We start from the raw sequence: 17,500 nt of genomic DNA, 5'->3' as shown, positions 1-17,500 counted from the left end.
GATTATTCAAGATGTGTGTATATTTATAGTTTATCCCAAATATAATTTGATATAAAAAAATCACTTAATTTTGGTTCAACTTTAAGAATATTTGAAGTATTATCATCTTGATTTGTAATAATCATCATATCATCATTATCTCCATCATCACTATTATGACTATTACCAGTTTCTAATTTAATACCTAAATTTTTATATAGATTAATTTTTAACATTGAAGGATCTTGTTCAGATACAATTTTTGAATTATCTTCATCGATTCTATTAATTTTTTCAATTAATTCATTTAATTTATTAATTAAATTTCTTTCTTCTAAAGTTAAATTACTTATTGAAGTATGTAATAATTGAGATTCTTTAATAATTTCAACTTTTAAATTATCCAATTCTTGTTTTTTAATCAGAATTATATGAAATATATTTGATGATTTTCTAATAGGTGAAGTTTCAGGAATTGATAATTTTGAATAATTTTCATCATTTATTCGATTTAATTCATTTATTTCTTTAGTTATTATATTTATTTGATTTGTTAATGTTGTTGTTCTAGTTGATAATTCATTAATTTTAGATTTTCGAATTTGATCAAGATTTTTAATTGAATTATTGATTTCTTCTAATAATTGTAATTCATCTTGTGAATTTATCTCAGATGTGATTTTATTTAGTTTTTCTAATGATGTCATGTTGATCTAATCAGTTGATGATTGAATATCAATATATATGGATCTAATCTAATCTAGTCTTGTTGGTTTGTTTACATTTTGAATTTCATTTTTTTTTTTTCTGAATGTTCCTGTACGATTCTTCTTCTTCTTCTCGAATTCAGTGCAACAACAACCAAAAAAAAATAGAGAGAACGAAGAAAAAAAATTATCAACCCATTCTCACATAACGTTGAACAAATTAACCATCAAAGCCCGATACACATACTTCTATCTACAACACCCATTAAAGCATAAATGAGTTATAATAAAGATAAAAAGACATTTAACGATGTTGAGCTTCCAACTAATCCAAATTTACCAAGTTGGATAATAACTCCAAAAGAAGAAAAAGCAGTATTTGAAAGATGGAGAAAGAAAGCATTTGCCAAATGTGATGATTTAATTAGAAAATATATTGAATGTTCAAATAGTTATTCAAATCCTATAGAAGCCATGAAAATGTGTAAAGAAGCTAATGAAAAAAGTATTGGTTGTGTTGCCCAATATCAAAAAATTGAATATTTAGATATTGAAAAAGATGAATATATTAAAGAGAAAATGGAAAAGAAGAAATTATATAAATATTACTTACAGAAGCAAAAGGAAGAACGGGAAATTTCGAAATCGAATAATAATAATAATAATGAATAGTGTGAAATAAATTAAACTTGTAAATACATTAAGAGAAGGAAAATATACATATACATATTTTATTTGAATGAATAATAGTAGTTTAGTTGAAGTTTTCATCTTCAAATACACCATGACAAGCCATAAATATACTTGCATGAATTTTCCCTAATTTTTCAATACTTTGAAATTGATTACATGTTATACTTAATAAATCATTAAAATCACATAGATTAGCATTAAGTTGAGCCATTTGTGAATTTAGATGTGATAGTTTTCTTTGTGTGTTGCTATTAGAAGGTTGTTGTTGTTGTTCATGGTGTTGTGGCGTGTTATAAGTAGTGTTGGTATTACTACTTGCAGACTGTAGATTTTCCTTATTTAAAGAATTATCCGACATTCTCAGTCAATCTCTCTGTGTGTGCGTATATATTGTAATAGTGGTGATTGTTTTGATAATTTTGATAAACTTGATGTTGTTTTGATTTGATTTGATTTTAATTTTTTTTGTTTTGGCTGGAGCATTATCCATGGAACTTAAAAGCCGAGGTACACGACTATACAACAAACAATTCATCATGCACACGACCCAGGGGAAAAAAGTCAAAAAAATCAAAAAGACAAAAAAAAAAAAAGAAAATCAAAATTCATCTTTCTCTTTCACAGCAAGGAACCAATTTAACTATTCATTTAACAACAACAATAACAACAACAACAACAACAAGATTCACCACATTCATTCTAGTTATCATCACCGAAGAATAACAGAAAGAAGAAAAAAGGAAAGATTGACTAACAGATAAACGATCATCGTACGGATAACTTTACCTGATCTCTCCATCCCATCTTTCTCCTTTTTTTTTTGTTAGTTCCGTCTCCATATATTTTATACATACATTACATGACCCAGTCACTCTTTGTTCGTTCCCCCGGAATTTACTAATCACCACCATCAACAACAAAAACAACTACAACAATTTAAATAAAAAGAGTGGATACCTTCCTCGCATTAACAAGAAGAATTAAAACCAATCATAAGGATTATAAAATACTGGAATATTATCCATTATCATCACATTCCTAGTTATCGTTTTTAATTTAAATCTCGCTTGTTCAACTGTGTGTGTGTCTGTGTGTACAAAGTTTTCGTGTATCCGGTGCAAATTAATTTATTAACAGATTTTTTTCCCCTTTGTCCTGAAGTACACTAACCCGTTCTTTTTCTTTTTTTTTTTAGTCGTTAAAACCCACCTACCAAGTGTTCACCTATTCATTATCATCTGTTGGAATATTTGAACAAGGAAAAAGATATAGAGGGACTAGACATCATTGTTAAATTTCTAGCCATAACTACATAAGCAACTTAAAGATGAATACTCCACCGATAGAGAAGGACAATCCATCTCCTTCAAAACCACCACCTCCAGCAGCAGCATCAGCATCAGCACCATCTGCACCACCACCCACTTCTTCACAGTCATCTGTTGGAAAGAATATACCTTTGACTCCGAAACCTCCCATTAAGGCAGTACAACTGAACCAACCAAGTGGATCAGGTATCAACACTCATAATAAAGTATTATCTGCAAATGCCAAGCCACAACAAAATCCTCTGCCACATCCAAATCAGCCATTAAAACAAGGAACACCTCTTAAACTACAACCACACAATAAATCATCAGCACTACATCCCCAAGGAAATAATAAACAACCTTTACATTCTATAAAACCACGTTCCACAATGCATCCAATTGCACCCAAGTATCACAAAATCCAACCAGCTATTGCTCCCAAACCAATATCGAGTGCAAACAACAAAAACTCACAATCTCAGCCAAGTAAATTCAATCCTATCCCTACGGGTAAATTATCCTTACTGATTAATCTGCTGACGTTGGCAAAAAATGGAACTGGGAATAAAAATGATTGTAGTTCGTTGAATACCTCACGTAAATGGGTATTGCCTCCACGTCCAAGACCAGGTAGAAAACCAACTCATGAAAATGGAGCAAATCCTGAACACGATAAAAAATCTAAAAGTAATGGTACATCAGTAACGAAAAAGAAACCCAAATGTAAAAAAGACTCAAGTTCAATTACTCCTGATTTATTGTCAACTCCTAGCCCGTCTACAACAACAACAACAACGACTGCCACGACGACGCCATCATCTAAATCGTTATCATCAACACCATCAACAAGTAAGAAATCATCATTATCAGCTACTCCGACTATTCCAGAGAGTAGCGGCAGTATTCCTAATGAACCGATAGTTCCAGAGATACCCATTCCAACAATTGATGTGGACCCTAAAACTCAATTATTAGAGATGAAAATGTCATATTTATCCAAATTAAAAGAACAAGAACTTATTAGAAATTATGTTGAAATATTGACAAATCAAATTAAAGAATTAAGTTTTATTCAGAATGGTGTAATTACATTTGATGCATTGAAGAGTAATATCAAGTATAATAATAAAACTCCTTCAACTTTAACTACATCAAGTACGACAAATGCTACTAATGCAAAGTATGATCAATTGGAAGCTATAAATAATTTGAATGATTTGAATAAATATTTGAATTATTTGACAAAATCGTCGAATATCATCAATAGTGTTAAGAAAAAGAAGAATGTACTTGAAGGTGCTGACAGTGATTCAATTGATAATCAAATTGATCATTATTTGGAAATTAGAAATAAATTCAAATCTGTTAAGAGAATGGATGTTTTAAATTTCAAGAATTTCAATCAATTGGGTATACCAGTACAAGCAAATATTCCATCACCACCAATTGATAATGGCCCTTCTAATGATGAAATATTTAAGAATAATGATATTACAAGTATATTTTCTGGTACTACTTTCCATGATGATATGAATTCGGATGCTGAGAAATTTGTTCCTGATTTATTAAAACCTATAAAGGCATCGAATTTATTTCAAGATCTTCAAAGTCAACAACAACGTCAACGACAAGCATCACAAGTTTCCGCACAGCTACAATTGCAACCACCTCAAGAAACTGATTTACAATTGCAAACTGAAACGATTGAAGAATCAATATCAAGTGCAAGTTTACTTTCAAATACTTCAATGCCTCCAACAAGTACAAATAGTAATTTGGGAGGTAGTGATAGTTTAAACAAATTTTTAGATGATGATTATGATAATATTGATGGATTTTTCATGGATGAACATGATTTTTTGAATCGATTAGTTTTAAATGATAATGTAAATATGGATCAAGTTCAAGATCAAGAAGTTTATGGTGCTGTTGAAATTCATGGATCTCCCTCATTGAATAACAACAATATAAACACTACAACATCCATTTCTAATGGTAATAATGATAACAATAATGAAAAGAAAAATGGTAATGATATGATGATTAAGAAGAAAAAATTAAAATTAAATTGTGGATTTTGTACTGGTGATACTCCATGTTTATGTTTTGATACGCTAGTGGCCGACAAATAGATTATCATCAATGATTATCTACCTGAGTGGGCCATTATATGCAACTATACATTTATGCTTATATTTATTTATTATACTATTTTATGTTTCTCTGTATATATTTTTTATTTTCTTTTATTCTAATGAATAAAAAAAAAAAGTTTTCGGTATGGTTTTTTTAATTAGTATTCTTAACAAAAATCACAATAATGTAGTACAAGAGATGATTAATCCCCACTAATTATTCACTAGATGTTATTACTGTTTTTTTATTTCTTTTGTATTATTTTTTCTTTTACATATTAAAATTATTTCAAGAAAAGTATTTCAATTTATACAAATAGCCTATTGCCAGATAAAAGCCAAGTAACTACCGAAAACAGCAGTAGCAGCCAAAACAGCATAACCGGTTCTGTAGACACCTTTAATGGTCAATTCTTTACCGAAATCCCAAACCAAATGTCTAATACCATTACCAACATGGAAAACAAATGGATAAGCACAAGCAGCTTTAACGGCATATTGTAAAGTAACTGGTAATTCAGTGAAAGCAGAAACTAAAGTAGCAGTATCAAAATGAATACCTAAAATAGAAGTAGCAGCAAATGTACAAGTTAAAGCATAAAATGCACCAGCCATAGCAACACCAGTAATTCTATGGAATGAAGATAAAATCCAAGTTAATTGTGGTTGATAAATTTGTAAATGTGGTGAAGAAGGTCTATTTCTACGTTGAGCAACTAAAATTTCTTGTTCTGCATCAGAAGTAGTTTCAATAGTTGGAGTTCTAGTTGAAAGAAATCTAGTAATTAAAGTTGATCTTGAAACAACTGATGGAGCGATTGATGCTCTTAAAATACTTGATGAAAGAATTGGTTTCTTTAATAATCCAACACGGGAAATCATTTTCTAATGCTTGTTATAAAAATAAATAAATAAATAAATAAAAAAAAGGGTGGAAATTAAAATAACAACAACCTAAACTTGAATGTCAAATTAAAAGAAAAAGAGTAATATAAGGGAAAGAAAAAAAAATTCTCACCTTGTGGATTGGTTCTGTTTCGTCAGGTGTGCGGGTTAGAAAATCGTTTGGTAGAAAGAGAGAGTAAAAAAAACCCGGGGCAGATTTCTCTCACTGTCTCAAACGACGGGGGTGACGGGTTGGTTGTTAGTGCGGATTTGATAGTACACCACACACTTAAAAAAAATTTCAACCAATAGATTCGCGGTAATTTTTAATTCGGTGAATTTCGCGATTTCTACTAAAAAATACTATATTTCGGATATATAAACACACACACGTGATCTTATCGCACACGTGAAATGAACAATATGCACGACTTCAATCTAAGAAAGAGAGACAAAGAGAACGCTGTATGTAAATTTTTTGTTGTTGGGATTTTCAGAATTTTTTTTTTTTTTTCTGAGGAACAGGAATTATTAATAATAATCATCATCATCATCATACTTAAACTTACATCAGCATATTATTATTATTATTATTAATTATTTATACACATTCAAGAATACCCACAATAATAGTTTGACTGATTCATTCCCATTTATATACTACAATAAATCTGATATCAACCCATTTTATTTTTAGTATCAACTATTCCCACACACACATACCCACTCAGACACTACTTATAATTTCTACGGTTTCGGTTTTTCTTTTTCGTTTGATAACATATTCCTAAAACATCAATTTTTTTTTTATTTGACTTCTTTTTTTTTTTTTTTTTTTTTTTAAGTTATATTAGTAATTGCCCTTAATTTACTCCACTTTATTAGAAGAATGTCAACCACAACATCTATTAACACTATAGAAAATACCAATAATAATAGTACTATCACAACTACCACCAATAATAATGCCACTACTTCGACAAATTTTACAATTAAGGCAAATTTAGAGAATACCGCAAATCCAGCCGATGAAGAAGCAATTAGTTCAATAACTGATAAACCATCCGATTCAACCACTAAAAGTATAAAAGATAATGAGGTAGTTGAATCTCCAAGTAATTTATCTTTTACTAAGAAAGATTTAAGTAAATCAAGAACTCAATCTTTTCAATCTGTTTTATCTACAGCATCTTTAAAATCATTACATCAACAAGCATTAACTAATCCCATTATAAATAATTCCAATAATACAAATGCTTCAAATACTCCCTCACATGGTCTAACGAGAAACAATAGTACTATAAGTCAACACAATAATCTTAGTATTAATAGTTCAAAAAATTTCCAATCTTTCATTCAAGCCCCGGTGTTGTCATGTATTCAGAAAAATAATGATGATTGTAAAATTGGTCAACAACAACCATTTGATGATAAACCTTCAAAAACAAGAAAGTCCTCAAATACAAATGCTTCAACTCAAAGTAATGATGATGATGAAAATTTAACCCAACAGAGAAATTTAACTTTGAATGCTTTAAAGAAACTAAGTATGTCTCCAAGACCAGTAACTAATCCCGATGAATCGTCAGAAAAAGTAGAAAAAAGTGGTGAAGAAAGTATACAAACCAAGACAAAAGAACCTTATCAACCTGCTGAAGTTGACTTATCTTCATTTGCAAGTCTTACAAGACAGCCTAAACTGAATTATAAATTGCCTTCCCCAGCAACCCCAACGGCACCTGCGAATAATCATAATAATAATAATAACAATGTTGTCCAATCAGTGAGAAGACAATCTAAAGATTCCGTTGATTCCAATATTTCACAATACCATAATGATTTACAACAGCAACAGTTAAGTGCTATTCAACGTCAATTACAACCTGAGAAGTTTAATACTTCATCTCCATTTAGTCGGACAAAACTGCAAAACCATCAACAATTCCAACAACAACAGCAGCAACCACCACCACTACAACAACAACAGCAGCAAACAACAACTCCTCAAGTATATACCAATTTTCCCCAGCAATTACAACAGCATCATCAAGGTGGAATTCCAGCAGCTGTTATCCCACCAACCGATTTTAGTGCAAAGAGAAAACCACTGAATCCTGCATTGAGTAAAATTCCAATACAGCAACCATTGCCTCCTTCACAGCAACAACAGCAATTTGCAACTGGAGCTGGATTAGCAAACTTAACACCAGGCTCACCTTCAAAACAAGCACATCAACTTAATTCTAGTCGTTCATCTAAACATTTGCAACAGATTAAGGGTTTAAGGAATCCAATGTATGTTCCTGCAGTTTTAAGAATGACACAAAATAATGGATTATCAACACCCAATAGATCAACTTCAAATTCACCGGATGTGATTGCTACCAACTCTTCAATTGCTTCTCCAACGTCTCCACAACATCAAATTTCCTCGCATCCATCAATTAATGATCATTATGAATCACATTTGCAAAATTTCGGCAACAAAAATAGTATTCAAGATTCATCAAATGCATCTATAAATTCAATTGATTCATCAATATCCATGGAATCTAATACTTCAATGACAAGTGGAATCACTGGATTTTTATCTCCTTTCAATAACAATAACAATTCATCAACTACATCGTATGATTATGTTCTGAGAGCTCCACCAACTAGAAAACATTGGATTAAAGATGAAACAGTTATGAAATGCTCAATTCCATCGTGTCCAAAAGTATTTAATTTCTTTGAGAGAAGACACCATTGTAGAAAATGTGGTGGCATATTTTGCAAACAACACACTAGTCACAGTCTTTATATTAATCATTTGGCACAATTTACAACTGGTGGAAGAGGTACATTATCTAAAGTTTGTGATAATTGTATTGATGAATATAATCATAAGTTTATCACCAAAGAATTTGGGGTTAATTTGATACAGAAGAATGATGAGATCAATAAAGCAAATGGAGATGTTGCATCAAGACAATGCAAATCAGCAACTTATACTCCGATTGATACAAGAACAGGTATGGGTATTGGTTCTAATGATACGAGTAATTCGAATGCTATTACTAGTGGAATGGCAACAGGTGCTGGAGATTCTGCTGCAAATAATAATAATAATAATACTAGAAGTGAACAATTAGTAGGGAGTGTTCCTGCTAATTGGACATGGAGTTCATTTTAGATTTCATGTTTTGATTGGTTTAATTTTGTTTCATCTGTTCTTTTTTTTTTTTTGATATTTAATTCTTATCATTTCTTATTTTCATTTGTTTAATTGTGTATTTATAAAATATAGGCTATTCTTGTTGTCACTATTTGGCTGTGTGGCTTTTTTGTATGAAACCGCACGACGTTGTTGTTGTTGAAACTTGAAAAAAAAAAAAAAAAAAAATTCAAACGTGTTTTTTCAAAAAGCAAAAGAAAAAAAAGGGCGAACAATATAAAAGCCAATCTTCAATCAGTCTTTTCAACAGTCTAATTCATCAGTCAATCATGTCGACGACGAAAACACACACTGCCAATTCTAAGCAATTGAAAGTGTTTGGAATTGATGTTGAATCAATTCGAGTTTTATTAAAAGTAATAATTTTCATTTCAATAGCAGGTGCAGCTATTTCAAGTCGATTATTTTCCGTCATTAGATTTGAAAGTATAATTCATGAATTTGATCCATGGTTTAATTTTAGAGCTACTAAATATTTAGTAACTCATTCATTTTATGAATTTTTAAATTGGTTTGATGATAGAACTTGGTATCCTTTAGGTAGAGTTACTGGAGGTACTTTATATCCAGGATTAATGGTAACTTCAGGAGTTATTTATAATGTTTTGAAGAATTATTTAAGTATGCCTATTGATATTAGAAATATCTGTGTCATGTTAGCTCCTGTATTTTCAGGATTAACTGCTATTTTCACTTATTTGTTAACTAAAGAAATGAAGGATTCAAGTTCTGGTTTATTGGCAGCTATTTTCATGGGTATTGCTCCTGGATATATTTCAAGATCAGTTGCTGGTTCATATGATAATGAAGCAATTGCAATTACTTTATTAATGGCTACTTTTTATTTTTGGATTAAAGCTATGAAATTGGGTAGTGTCTTTTATGGTACTTTAACAGCATTATTTTATTTCTATATGGTTAGTGCTTGGGGTGGTTATGTTTTCATTACTAATTTGATTCCATTACATGTATTTGTTTTGATTTTCATGGGTAGATATAATCCAAAATTATATACTGCTTATACTACTTGGTATGCATTGGGAACTTTAGCATCTATGCAAATTCCGTTTGTTGGATTTTTACCAATTCGATCAAATGATCATATGGCTGCTTTGGGTGTTTTCGGCTTGTTGCAATTAGTTGCCTTGGGTGATTATGTTAGATCTAAAGTCCCAAGCAAGCAGTTCAAGTCATTTTTGATTGTTTCTACTGTATTGGTTGTTGCTTTAGGTATTGCCGGTTTGATTGGTTTAACAGCCCTTGGTTGGATCGCACCTTGGACAGGTAGATTCTATTCCTTGTGGGATACCAATTACGCCAAAATTCATATTCCAATTATTGCTTCTGTTTCTGAGCATCAACCAACTGCTTGGCCTGCATTTTTCTTTGATACTAGTATGTTAATCTGGTTGTTCCCAGCGGGTATTTATTTGTTGTTTCAAGAATTGAAAGACGAACATGTTTTCATTATTATCTATAGTGTATTATGTTCTTATTTTGCTGGTGTTATGGTTAGATTAATGTTGACTTTAACACCTGTTATTTGTGTCACTGGTGCTATTGCTTTATCTAAATTGTTTGATGTTTATTTGGATGTTGTTGATCTTTTCACCACCACCTCCAATGAGCAAGATGAAGAAGTTGACTCATCATCCAAGAAATCTTCTAAAAATTCCAAAGGTTTACCGGTTGCTGGCTTAGTTTCTAAACTTGTTGTTTTATTATCCTTCACTTTCTATCTTTTCTACTTTGTTTTACATTGTACTTGGGTCACTTCGAATGCTTATTCTTCTCCATCCGTTGTTTTAGCCTCAAGAAACCCAGATGGCTCTCAACATATCATTGATGATTATAGAGAAGCTTATTATTGGTTACGAATGAACACTCCAGAAGATGCTAAAGTTATGGCTTGGTGGGATTATGGTTACCAAATTGGAGGTATGGCTGATAGAACCACTTTAGTTGATAATAATACTTGGAACAATACTCATATTGCAACTGTTGGTAAAGCCATGTCATCTCCCGAGGAAGTTTCTTATGAAATCTTGAAAAAGCATGATGTTGATTATGTTTTAGTTATTTTTGGTGGATTATTAGGTTATTCTGGTGATGATATTAATAAATTCTTGTGGATGGTTAGAATTGCTGAAGGTATCTGGCCAGATGAAATTAAAGAAAGAGATTTCTTCACTGACAGAGGTGAATATAAAGTTGATTCACAAGCATCTAAAGCCATGAAAAACTCATTAATGTACAAGATGTCTTATTATAGATTTGCTGAATTGTTTGGAGGTAGGGATGCTGCTGATAGAGTTAGAAACCAACAAATTCCAGCTAATGATCCACCTCAATTAAACATTCTTGAAGAAGCATTCACTTCTGAAAACTGGATTGTTAGAATATATAAAGTTAAAGATTTGGATAATATTGGTAGAGATTTAAATCAAGCTACTGCATTTGAAAAATTGGGTGATAAAGCATCAGCTGGTGGTAAAAGAAGTAGATCAATTAAAAGACCTAAATTGGAAATCAGAGAATAATCAAAAATATGATACTTTTTTATTATAGATTGTATGTAAGTTGAATGAATATATTCCATACATTTTTGTTTTGTTAACTGATGATCAAATAAATTTAACAGAGACATATTTATTTCATCTTTTTTAAAATTGGTTAGTTGAAAATAGAAATTGCTATTCAACTTATTTGCTCCATACACGAAATATATGTTCATATCATATTGTCACAATTTCTTTCACAGTGGTTATAAATGAACATCATAGTTCACTATTGTTTCCGATATTACTATCCTTTAAAAATTTGAATATCATGCCAACATTGAACCTCTTTAAATTGTTTTTTTGGCTTGTTACCAGACACAAGAACTCGCCCTGTTGGCAGTGTTTTTTCAAGGTACGGTTCAATTCTATCATTTGTAAATTGTTTGCAAAATTCCCATGTAACAATGGCTTTATAAGTACAGGAGTTCATTAGATTAAAATTTCCAGCAGCAAATATGTAGAACTTATATGGATCCGTTTTCAAGACATCAAATACACGAACCTCTGACACTGACCAAGTCAAAAAGAAAGTCACAAACTCTATATGTTGAAATTTTGAAATTAATATAAATTGAAGTTCCAGGATTCGTTCACAAACATGATTCTTTAAATCATCATATATATCTTGTGTATATCGTGGTCCACCATATATTGTAAAATTTTCAGCTTGTACCAAAGCCTCAACTTCCTGTCTTCCATTGTAGTTTGGAATTTTGAACCATTTCCAAACGTCAAGATCTTGTTTCAATTCAACAACTGTTTTAAAAATATAATGAATGAAAAGTCTCCAATTATGAATACGACGATTAAAACCTGTATTCGTAATTAGAATGGGATTTGGTTCACATATTGTTTTCTCATCAACCATAAAGCTTAATTCCGAACTGGAATCTTCCTTTTCCTTGAGTACTTCTTGATAGTTGTCATTCAGTTCTGGAGTTTTCATGTGTGTAGGTTTTGGTACAGTAAACTAATGATCTAGAATCCCAGTGTATAAAGAAGAACACTTTTATCTCTTTTTATATGAATTGATTGGTTTGGGGTTTCCTATAATTAACAAAGTTTTCTGTAAGAATATGTAGGTTGTTGCTCTAGTTGGTTTTCTAAGTCTAAAGCTTTACCTCATTAGGTCACCTAACAAGAGTATTCTGTATTCTGGTGAACATACATGCATTATATCTATCCTTGGATAGTAGAAATTATGAAACTTTCGGTACCAATTCTTATTGTAAGAACTTAACAAAATATTTTTTTTTGAAAATATAATTGGTAGCTATGGTTTCTCAGAATAGGCATCAAATAAAGGCAAGAAGAGTAATTCTGGTGCACAAGGAAACTACAACAAAATAATCTTCTATAAAAGATCATAAAATTGTGCTACAGTAAAAAAATTAGGTATTCAGAGTCAATATGACTTCTTTTGTATGGCTACAATCATTCAAAATATGGGTATTTTCAGTCGCAGTTGGCTGCTTCAAAAACTGGTTAAAACAGAAACTAATTCATCACCAATAGTAATAAAGAGTTCTATAGAAGCTGTGCCCATACAGGGTTACTTTTCTCCAGACGAAATTATTAAAATGATTGTATTAACTGTGTTAGGAATTGTGGACCACATGGATGAATGAAGATGGTTTAAGAATCCTGGGTATCAAGGGAACATGCGTACTATGGAGACTGTAACTAATCAACATTTCATGATAATAGGTGGCCCCAAGAGTACTCTGAGGTCTTATGAAAATCTCAAATCACGAATGGGTTCAAGGATCCAAGATCTTGAATTCTTAGCTATATCATATTTTTGGAACATTGCTTGTGTATTTTCGTTTTGGAGCCTAGGAGGAGACATTATTCGAGTGTATTTTACAGACATTCGTTTCATGGACCAATTTTCTGTTTATGCTGAAAATAATTTCAAAGAACCTATTAAAGAACAAGGAATAGCATATGTCAATTGGAAACTTACCAAGGTTTTTTCTGATTATGAAAAGGATGACAATCAAACTGAAGATAAAATCTCGGTACGTTTTGCGCTGACGAATTCTTGGATACTACCGAAGGAAGACAGCCCTGGAAATAAAATTGTTTGGAGAAAGTTGGACTACCGACAACACCTCCACTGTTCACTCGTTAGTGATTTTCTTACTATTAATGATTAATGTGAAAAATATTCATAATACTAATGGGTTTAATTAAAACATGTTATTCTTTTTATTTTACCTTATGGTACCAACTGTCTATTTATTGACTATTTACAAGCCAGCATTAGCTTCCTTACTTTTTATGCTACTCACACTACTAAGTGAGTAGACAGAGTAATGGTAAAAAAAAATAGCTATCAGCTTTTTAACCATCAATAATGGAAAAGAATGTTTTGGGTTTTGTTTAGAAATGTGCTATTTTTTTTGATTGCCTGAATAACGCCATTTTTATTGCAAAAGTAATGAATATGAACCGATAAGTAGAATCATCAATAAATATATTAACACAGATTTGTTGGACTGATGGAATCTACATATTGCATATTAAAGAGGCACCATCAATCAAGCTTTGATATGGTAACGAAAGTGGGAGGAAATAACGAAACTACACTATCTCGCCACCGTGCACGACTTTCTTGGTTGCAAAACTACAAAAAAAAATAAGTTTCTCTAAAAATACGTTCAGACAACCAATTCAAATTTTAGATTTTAAAATTCCTGTTGTCTATTACTTTCTTTTTTCCTTTTTTTATTTTACCACATTATATTACACCAAACATAATGGAATCACCTCTATACCACCAGTCATACCAGAACGACCAAATTCAATTGGAAAATATTGAAACATCACAAGAGGCTATTCAAAAAAATAATGAAGAAACTGATTTAGAATTTCAAAATATTTGTGAAGAAATTAAGAAACTCAGTGTTCAAATTAGGGAAATCATTGTTCAAATTAGGGAAATCAACAATAAATTGGAAACTTCTAATCAAACTAAATCTGCTGAAGAAACCAGAAATGTGTTTCGTGATGTCTTGGAAGAATTCCAAACTAGATATAAAATCGCCAAACACCTTAAAGATTTAGTCAATCTTAGTTCATTATTGTTCTACAGCCAGTTGGGGTTTACCTTGTATTGTACTATGAAATATTGCGAGCTGAATGAGACCAAAATCCATGGGTTAGTCGGAATCCTACTGATTTTAATTTTTCATATCATGGATGTCTTCTGATTAAAATTTCCTGGCTATAAATTGTTTTGAATTACATCTTACTTTTGTTTATAATATATATATTAATAAATTGTTAGAATTATTACTTTGCTTTGTAGAAATGAGCACAAGAAGGTAATCAAAACTGAAATGTGTATTTATTCTTGTAATCCATTTAAAGATTGTGCATATTTCAAACTTTTCTAGAAACAACTTTATAGTGACACTCTACATGAATCTTAAATCAATTACCATGGTAATATTACCAGTCAGATATGACCCTGGTAATTGCTTTTGTATACGATAAATTGTCCCCATTGATACCCAAATAGAAAAAAGAAGGTTAATCAAAATTTGATGTGATTGTGGTATGGACGGAACAATTGTTTTGTTATATGCACGACTTTTTATGCACACATGGTTTTTAAATCATCAAATCATATGATGGATAATGAACTGATTATATTGCAAAATACAAAATACAAAAAAAAAGAAAACAGAAACGGCACAATTGCTTCACTTGTTAACAATTCATATTTTTGAATCTCAAGTTATCGAATGTAACTATTATTGAGAATGGGGTGAATTACAATGAGGCTTATCCCCCACATTGATAAAAATAAAAGTTGTGGAATAAATGGAAAATTATCCGCAAAAAAAAAAAAAAAAATACATCTATCCGACTCCATAATCCCCCTCCATTGATTCTTACAATAAAAAAAACAATATAAACCCACACCACTTTCCATATTTTTATTTTTCACATCTTACCAATTTTATTCAATAATACAATTCACAGTTCAACATCATCATCATGGCAGGATTATTTGATTTAGAAAGTCATTTAGTTTTTTACAGATCATATCATTTCAATAAAACAAATGTAACTATTCATTTAATTTGTATTCCAATAATTTTACTCTCCACAATTTCATTTTTAACTCCAGTTTATCCACTTTCAAATAATTATCCTTTTTATAATTTAGGAAATTTGTTAGCTTGGTCTTATGGAATTTATTATATTTTATTAGATTGGAAAGTTGGTATTCCTGCATTTTCATTCCTTGTTTCCTTTGCTTATTTAATTAATAATTATTATTTAAGTTTGAATCATGAATTGCAAAATGAATTTATTAAAATTGCAATTGGCTTGCATGTCTTTTCTTGGTTGGCTCAATTCTATGGATATGGTGTTCATGAAAGAAGAGCTCCTGCTTTATTAGATAATTTATTACAAGCTTTAGTTTTGGCTCCATTTTTTGTTGCATTTGAAATTGCTTTCTTCTTGGGATATCGTAAAGATTTAAAGAAAAATATGGATAATAAAGCCGGAATTAAGATTAGAGATTTTATTCAACAAAATAAGACAAAGAAAGAAGTTTCCTAAGAATGTATATTTATACATTTTCCATAGCTGTAAAATCAACTTCATGAGTTAGTTGATGTTGTTGTGTTTGTTGATTCAGCAGTTGCTGCTGTTGTTGCTCAATATATAAATCATACTTGTATTTAAGTTCAGGTTCATATAATGAAACACCTTGTAATTGGTTTCCAATTGTTAACCACCCTGGTCTTGTATTATGATCTCTACCGAATATTTCTAATTTTCTTGAATGTTTACCCACCAATCTCTCAACAATATCGTAAAATTCATCAGGTTTTCTTGAAGTTTCTCGAGTTGGACTAACCACAACATCAATGTCAATTTGTTTGTTAATCCAAATAGGGTCACCTTTTAATCCAACCAATAAATGCTCCTTTGAATGGTTTAACCAGTGACCAGTACGTCCCGTAACAATTGTTCTTCTCAATTGATTCAATTTAATCCAAATCATTTCATCGTAAATCTTATAACCCCATTTGGTCAAGGCTCTTCTTCCAACTTCAATGGATCTACCAGTGACCCATAGCATAATTATACCTTCATCTTGCAACTCATCCATTGGTAAAGACAACAATTCATCATCTTTACATGTCCCATAAGGCAAAGACATGTGAATATCCCAAGCTGGATCAGAAATTATAGCAGAAAACTTGCCTAATATTGAAAATGGTAAATGGCGAACATCACAATTGATCCATTGTGGAGGTAAAACTTCTCGAAACGATTCGGTAAAACAATCACCAATGGTGTATTCAAATCCTTTCAATTGTAAGTCTTTATCTTCGTTGTTGTATTCATTTGCAACTTCATCTTCTTTTTTTGACAAGGGATTAAGTGTATAATAATGCAAATAGCGACAGGTCTTCATCTTATGGCATGTATCTAAGTAAGAGCAATCCCCTAAATTCAAATCAGTATGAGTATTTATAATGGGCAAAAAATGGATCTTCTCCCTAAAACATTTAAATACTTCTTTACTGATAATATTTTTACACTTCAAAATTCTTTGAACAATCAAATCTTCAGGAATGGACTGTTTTGACCCAAAATGGCTATATTCTTTTTTATTCAACCCCAATGTAGCTAATATTTGATTATGATTATATTCATTACATACCTCATAGAAAGGTTCTTCAAGCGTAGTTAGTTTTGCCTTTTGTTTGTTGAGAATAGTTGTGGCACTAGTTCTATTAATCATGCTACGGATTGAATCCTTATCAATCATAAAGCTTGTTTCAATAATTTTGTCATGTGTATAAAATGGTGGTTTTAATGACTTTGGTGGTTCCAAATAATCCATAATATTTGTTGAAGGTAATAAGCTTCTTAATTCGTTGAGTGACGGAAATGTCAATTGTTCCTCTTGTAATCTTGTCTTTAACATTAATATTCCAGCAATATTTATCCATGTTAAACATGCAAATGGTTTTTACCA

The 17,500-nt window shown here is 30.9% G+C and overlaps 12 protein-coding genes across 12 annotated transcripts; 7 read left to right on the top strand and 5 right to left on the bottom strand. All coding sequences in view use genetic code 12, as the record gives it.

The window, feature by feature from the left end:
• Window positions 1-23: 23 nt before the first annotated feature.
• Window positions 24-686, bottom strand: CTRG_01267 (kinetochore-associated Ndc80 complex subunit; the record flags this gene model as incomplete). Its single annotated transcript, XM_002546915.1, has 1 exon — window positions 24-686. One exon carries the CDS (start codon window positions 684-686, stop codon window positions 24-26), a length of 663 nt encoding a protein of 220 aa, XP_002546961.1.
• A 276-nt stretch (window positions 687-962) lies between these two features.
• CTRG_01266 (uncharacterized protein) lies at window positions 963-1,358 on the top strand (the record flags this gene model as incomplete). Its single annotated transcript, XM_002546914.1, has 1 exon — window positions 963-1,358. The coding sequence occupies one exon, from the start codon at window positions 963-965 to the stop codon at window positions 1,356-1,358; it is 396 nt and encodes a 131-aa protein (XP_002546960.1).
• Window positions 1,359-1,440: 82 nt separating this feature from the next.
• Window positions 1,441-1,737, bottom strand: HSK3 (Hsk3p; the record flags this gene model as incomplete). The annotated part of the gene is made up of 1 exon (XM_002546913.1): window positions 1,441-1,737. The coding sequence occupies one exon, from the start codon at window positions 1,735-1,737 to the stop codon at window positions 1,441-1,443; it is 297 nt and encodes a 98-aa protein (XP_002546959.1).
• Window positions 1,738-2,706: 969 nt separating this feature from the next.
• Window positions 2,707-4,821, top strand: HAP42 (Hap42p; the record flags this gene model as incomplete). The annotated part of the gene is made up of 1 exon (XM_002546912.1): window positions 2,707-4,821. The coding sequence occupies one exon, from the start codon at window positions 2,707-2,709 to the stop codon at window positions 4,819-4,821; it is 2,115 nt and encodes a 704-aa protein (XP_002546958.1).
• Window positions 4,822-5,145: 324 nt separating this feature from the next.
• CTRG_01263 (succinate dehydrogenase cytochrome b subunit SDH3) lies at window positions 5,146-5,706 on the bottom strand (the record flags this gene model as incomplete). Its single annotated transcript, XM_002546911.1, has 1 exon — window positions 5,146-5,706. The coding sequence occupies one exon, from the start codon at window positions 5,704-5,706 to the stop codon at window positions 5,146-5,148; it is 561 nt and encodes a 186-aa protein (XP_002546957.1).
• An 892-nt stretch (window positions 5,707-6,598) lies between these two features.
• On the top strand, window positions 6,599-8,884 carry CTRG_01262 (uncharacterized protein; the record flags this gene model as incomplete). The annotated part of the gene is made up of 1 exon (XM_002546910.1): window positions 6,599-8,884. One exon carries the CDS (start codon window positions 6,599-6,601, stop codon window positions 8,882-8,884), a length of 2,286 nt encoding a protein of 761 aa, XP_002546956.1.
• Window positions 8,885-9,195: 311 nt separating this feature from the next.
• STT3 (dolichyl-diphosphooligosaccharide--protein glycosyltransferase subunit) lies at window positions 9,196-11,466 on the top strand (the record flags this gene model as incomplete). Its single annotated transcript, XM_002546909.1, has 1 exon — window positions 9,196-11,466. One exon carries the CDS (start codon window positions 9,196-9,198, stop codon window positions 11,464-11,466), a length of 2,271 nt encoding a protein of 756 aa, XP_002546955.1.
• A 265-nt stretch (window positions 11,467-11,731) lies between these two features.
• Window positions 11,732-12,433, bottom strand: CTRG_01260 (uncharacterized protein; the record flags this gene model as incomplete). The annotated part of the gene is made up of 1 exon (XM_002546908.1): window positions 11,732-12,433. The coding sequence occupies one exon, from the start codon at window positions 12,431-12,433 to the stop codon at window positions 11,732-11,734; it is 702 nt and encodes a 233-aa protein (XP_002546954.1).
• Window positions 12,434-13,148: 715 nt separating this feature from the next.
• Window positions 13,149-13,646, top strand: CTRG_01259 (uncharacterized protein; the record flags this gene model as incomplete). Its single annotated transcript, XM_002546907.1, has 1 exon — window positions 13,149-13,646. One exon carries the CDS (start codon window positions 13,149-13,151, stop codon window positions 13,644-13,646), a length of 498 nt encoding a protein of 165 aa, XP_002546953.1.
• A 603-nt stretch (window positions 13,647-14,249) lies between these two features.
• On the top strand, window positions 14,250-14,702 carry CTRG_01258 (uncharacterized protein; the record flags this gene model as incomplete). The annotated part of the gene is made up of 1 exon (XM_002546906.1): window positions 14,250-14,702. The coding sequence occupies one exon, from the start codon at window positions 14,250-14,252 to the stop codon at window positions 14,700-14,702; it is 453 nt and encodes a 150-aa protein (XP_002546952.1).
• A 793-nt stretch (window positions 14,703-15,495) lies between these two features.
• CTRG_01257 (uncharacterized protein) lies at window positions 15,496-16,068 on the top strand (the record flags this gene model as incomplete). The annotated part of the gene is made up of 1 exon (XM_002546905.1): window positions 15,496-16,068. One exon carries the CDS (start codon window positions 15,496-15,498, stop codon window positions 16,066-16,068), a length of 573 nt encoding a protein of 190 aa, XP_002546951.1.
• Window positions 16,069-16,078: 10 nt separating this feature from the next.
• Window positions 16,079-17,449, bottom strand: CTRG_01256 (mRNA (N6-adenosine)-methyltransferase; the record flags this gene model as incomplete). The annotated part of the gene is made up of 1 exon (XM_002546904.1): window positions 16,079-17,449. The coding sequence occupies one exon, from the start codon at window positions 17,447-17,449 to the stop codon at window positions 16,079-16,081; it is 1,371 nt and encodes a 456-aa protein (XP_002546950.1).
• Between the last annotated feature and the right edge of the window lie 51 nt (window positions 17,450-17,500).

Source organism: Candida tropicalis, assembly GCF_000006335.3.
Source record: "Candida tropicalis MYA-3404 genomic scaffold supercont3.2, whole genome shotgun sequence".
In the NCBI taxonomy this organism is placed as follows: Eukaryota; Fungi; Ascomycota; class Pichiomycetes; order Serinales; family Debaryomycetaceae; genus Candida; species Candida tropicalis.
This window is presented reverse-complemented; position numbering and strand designations above follow the sequence as displayed.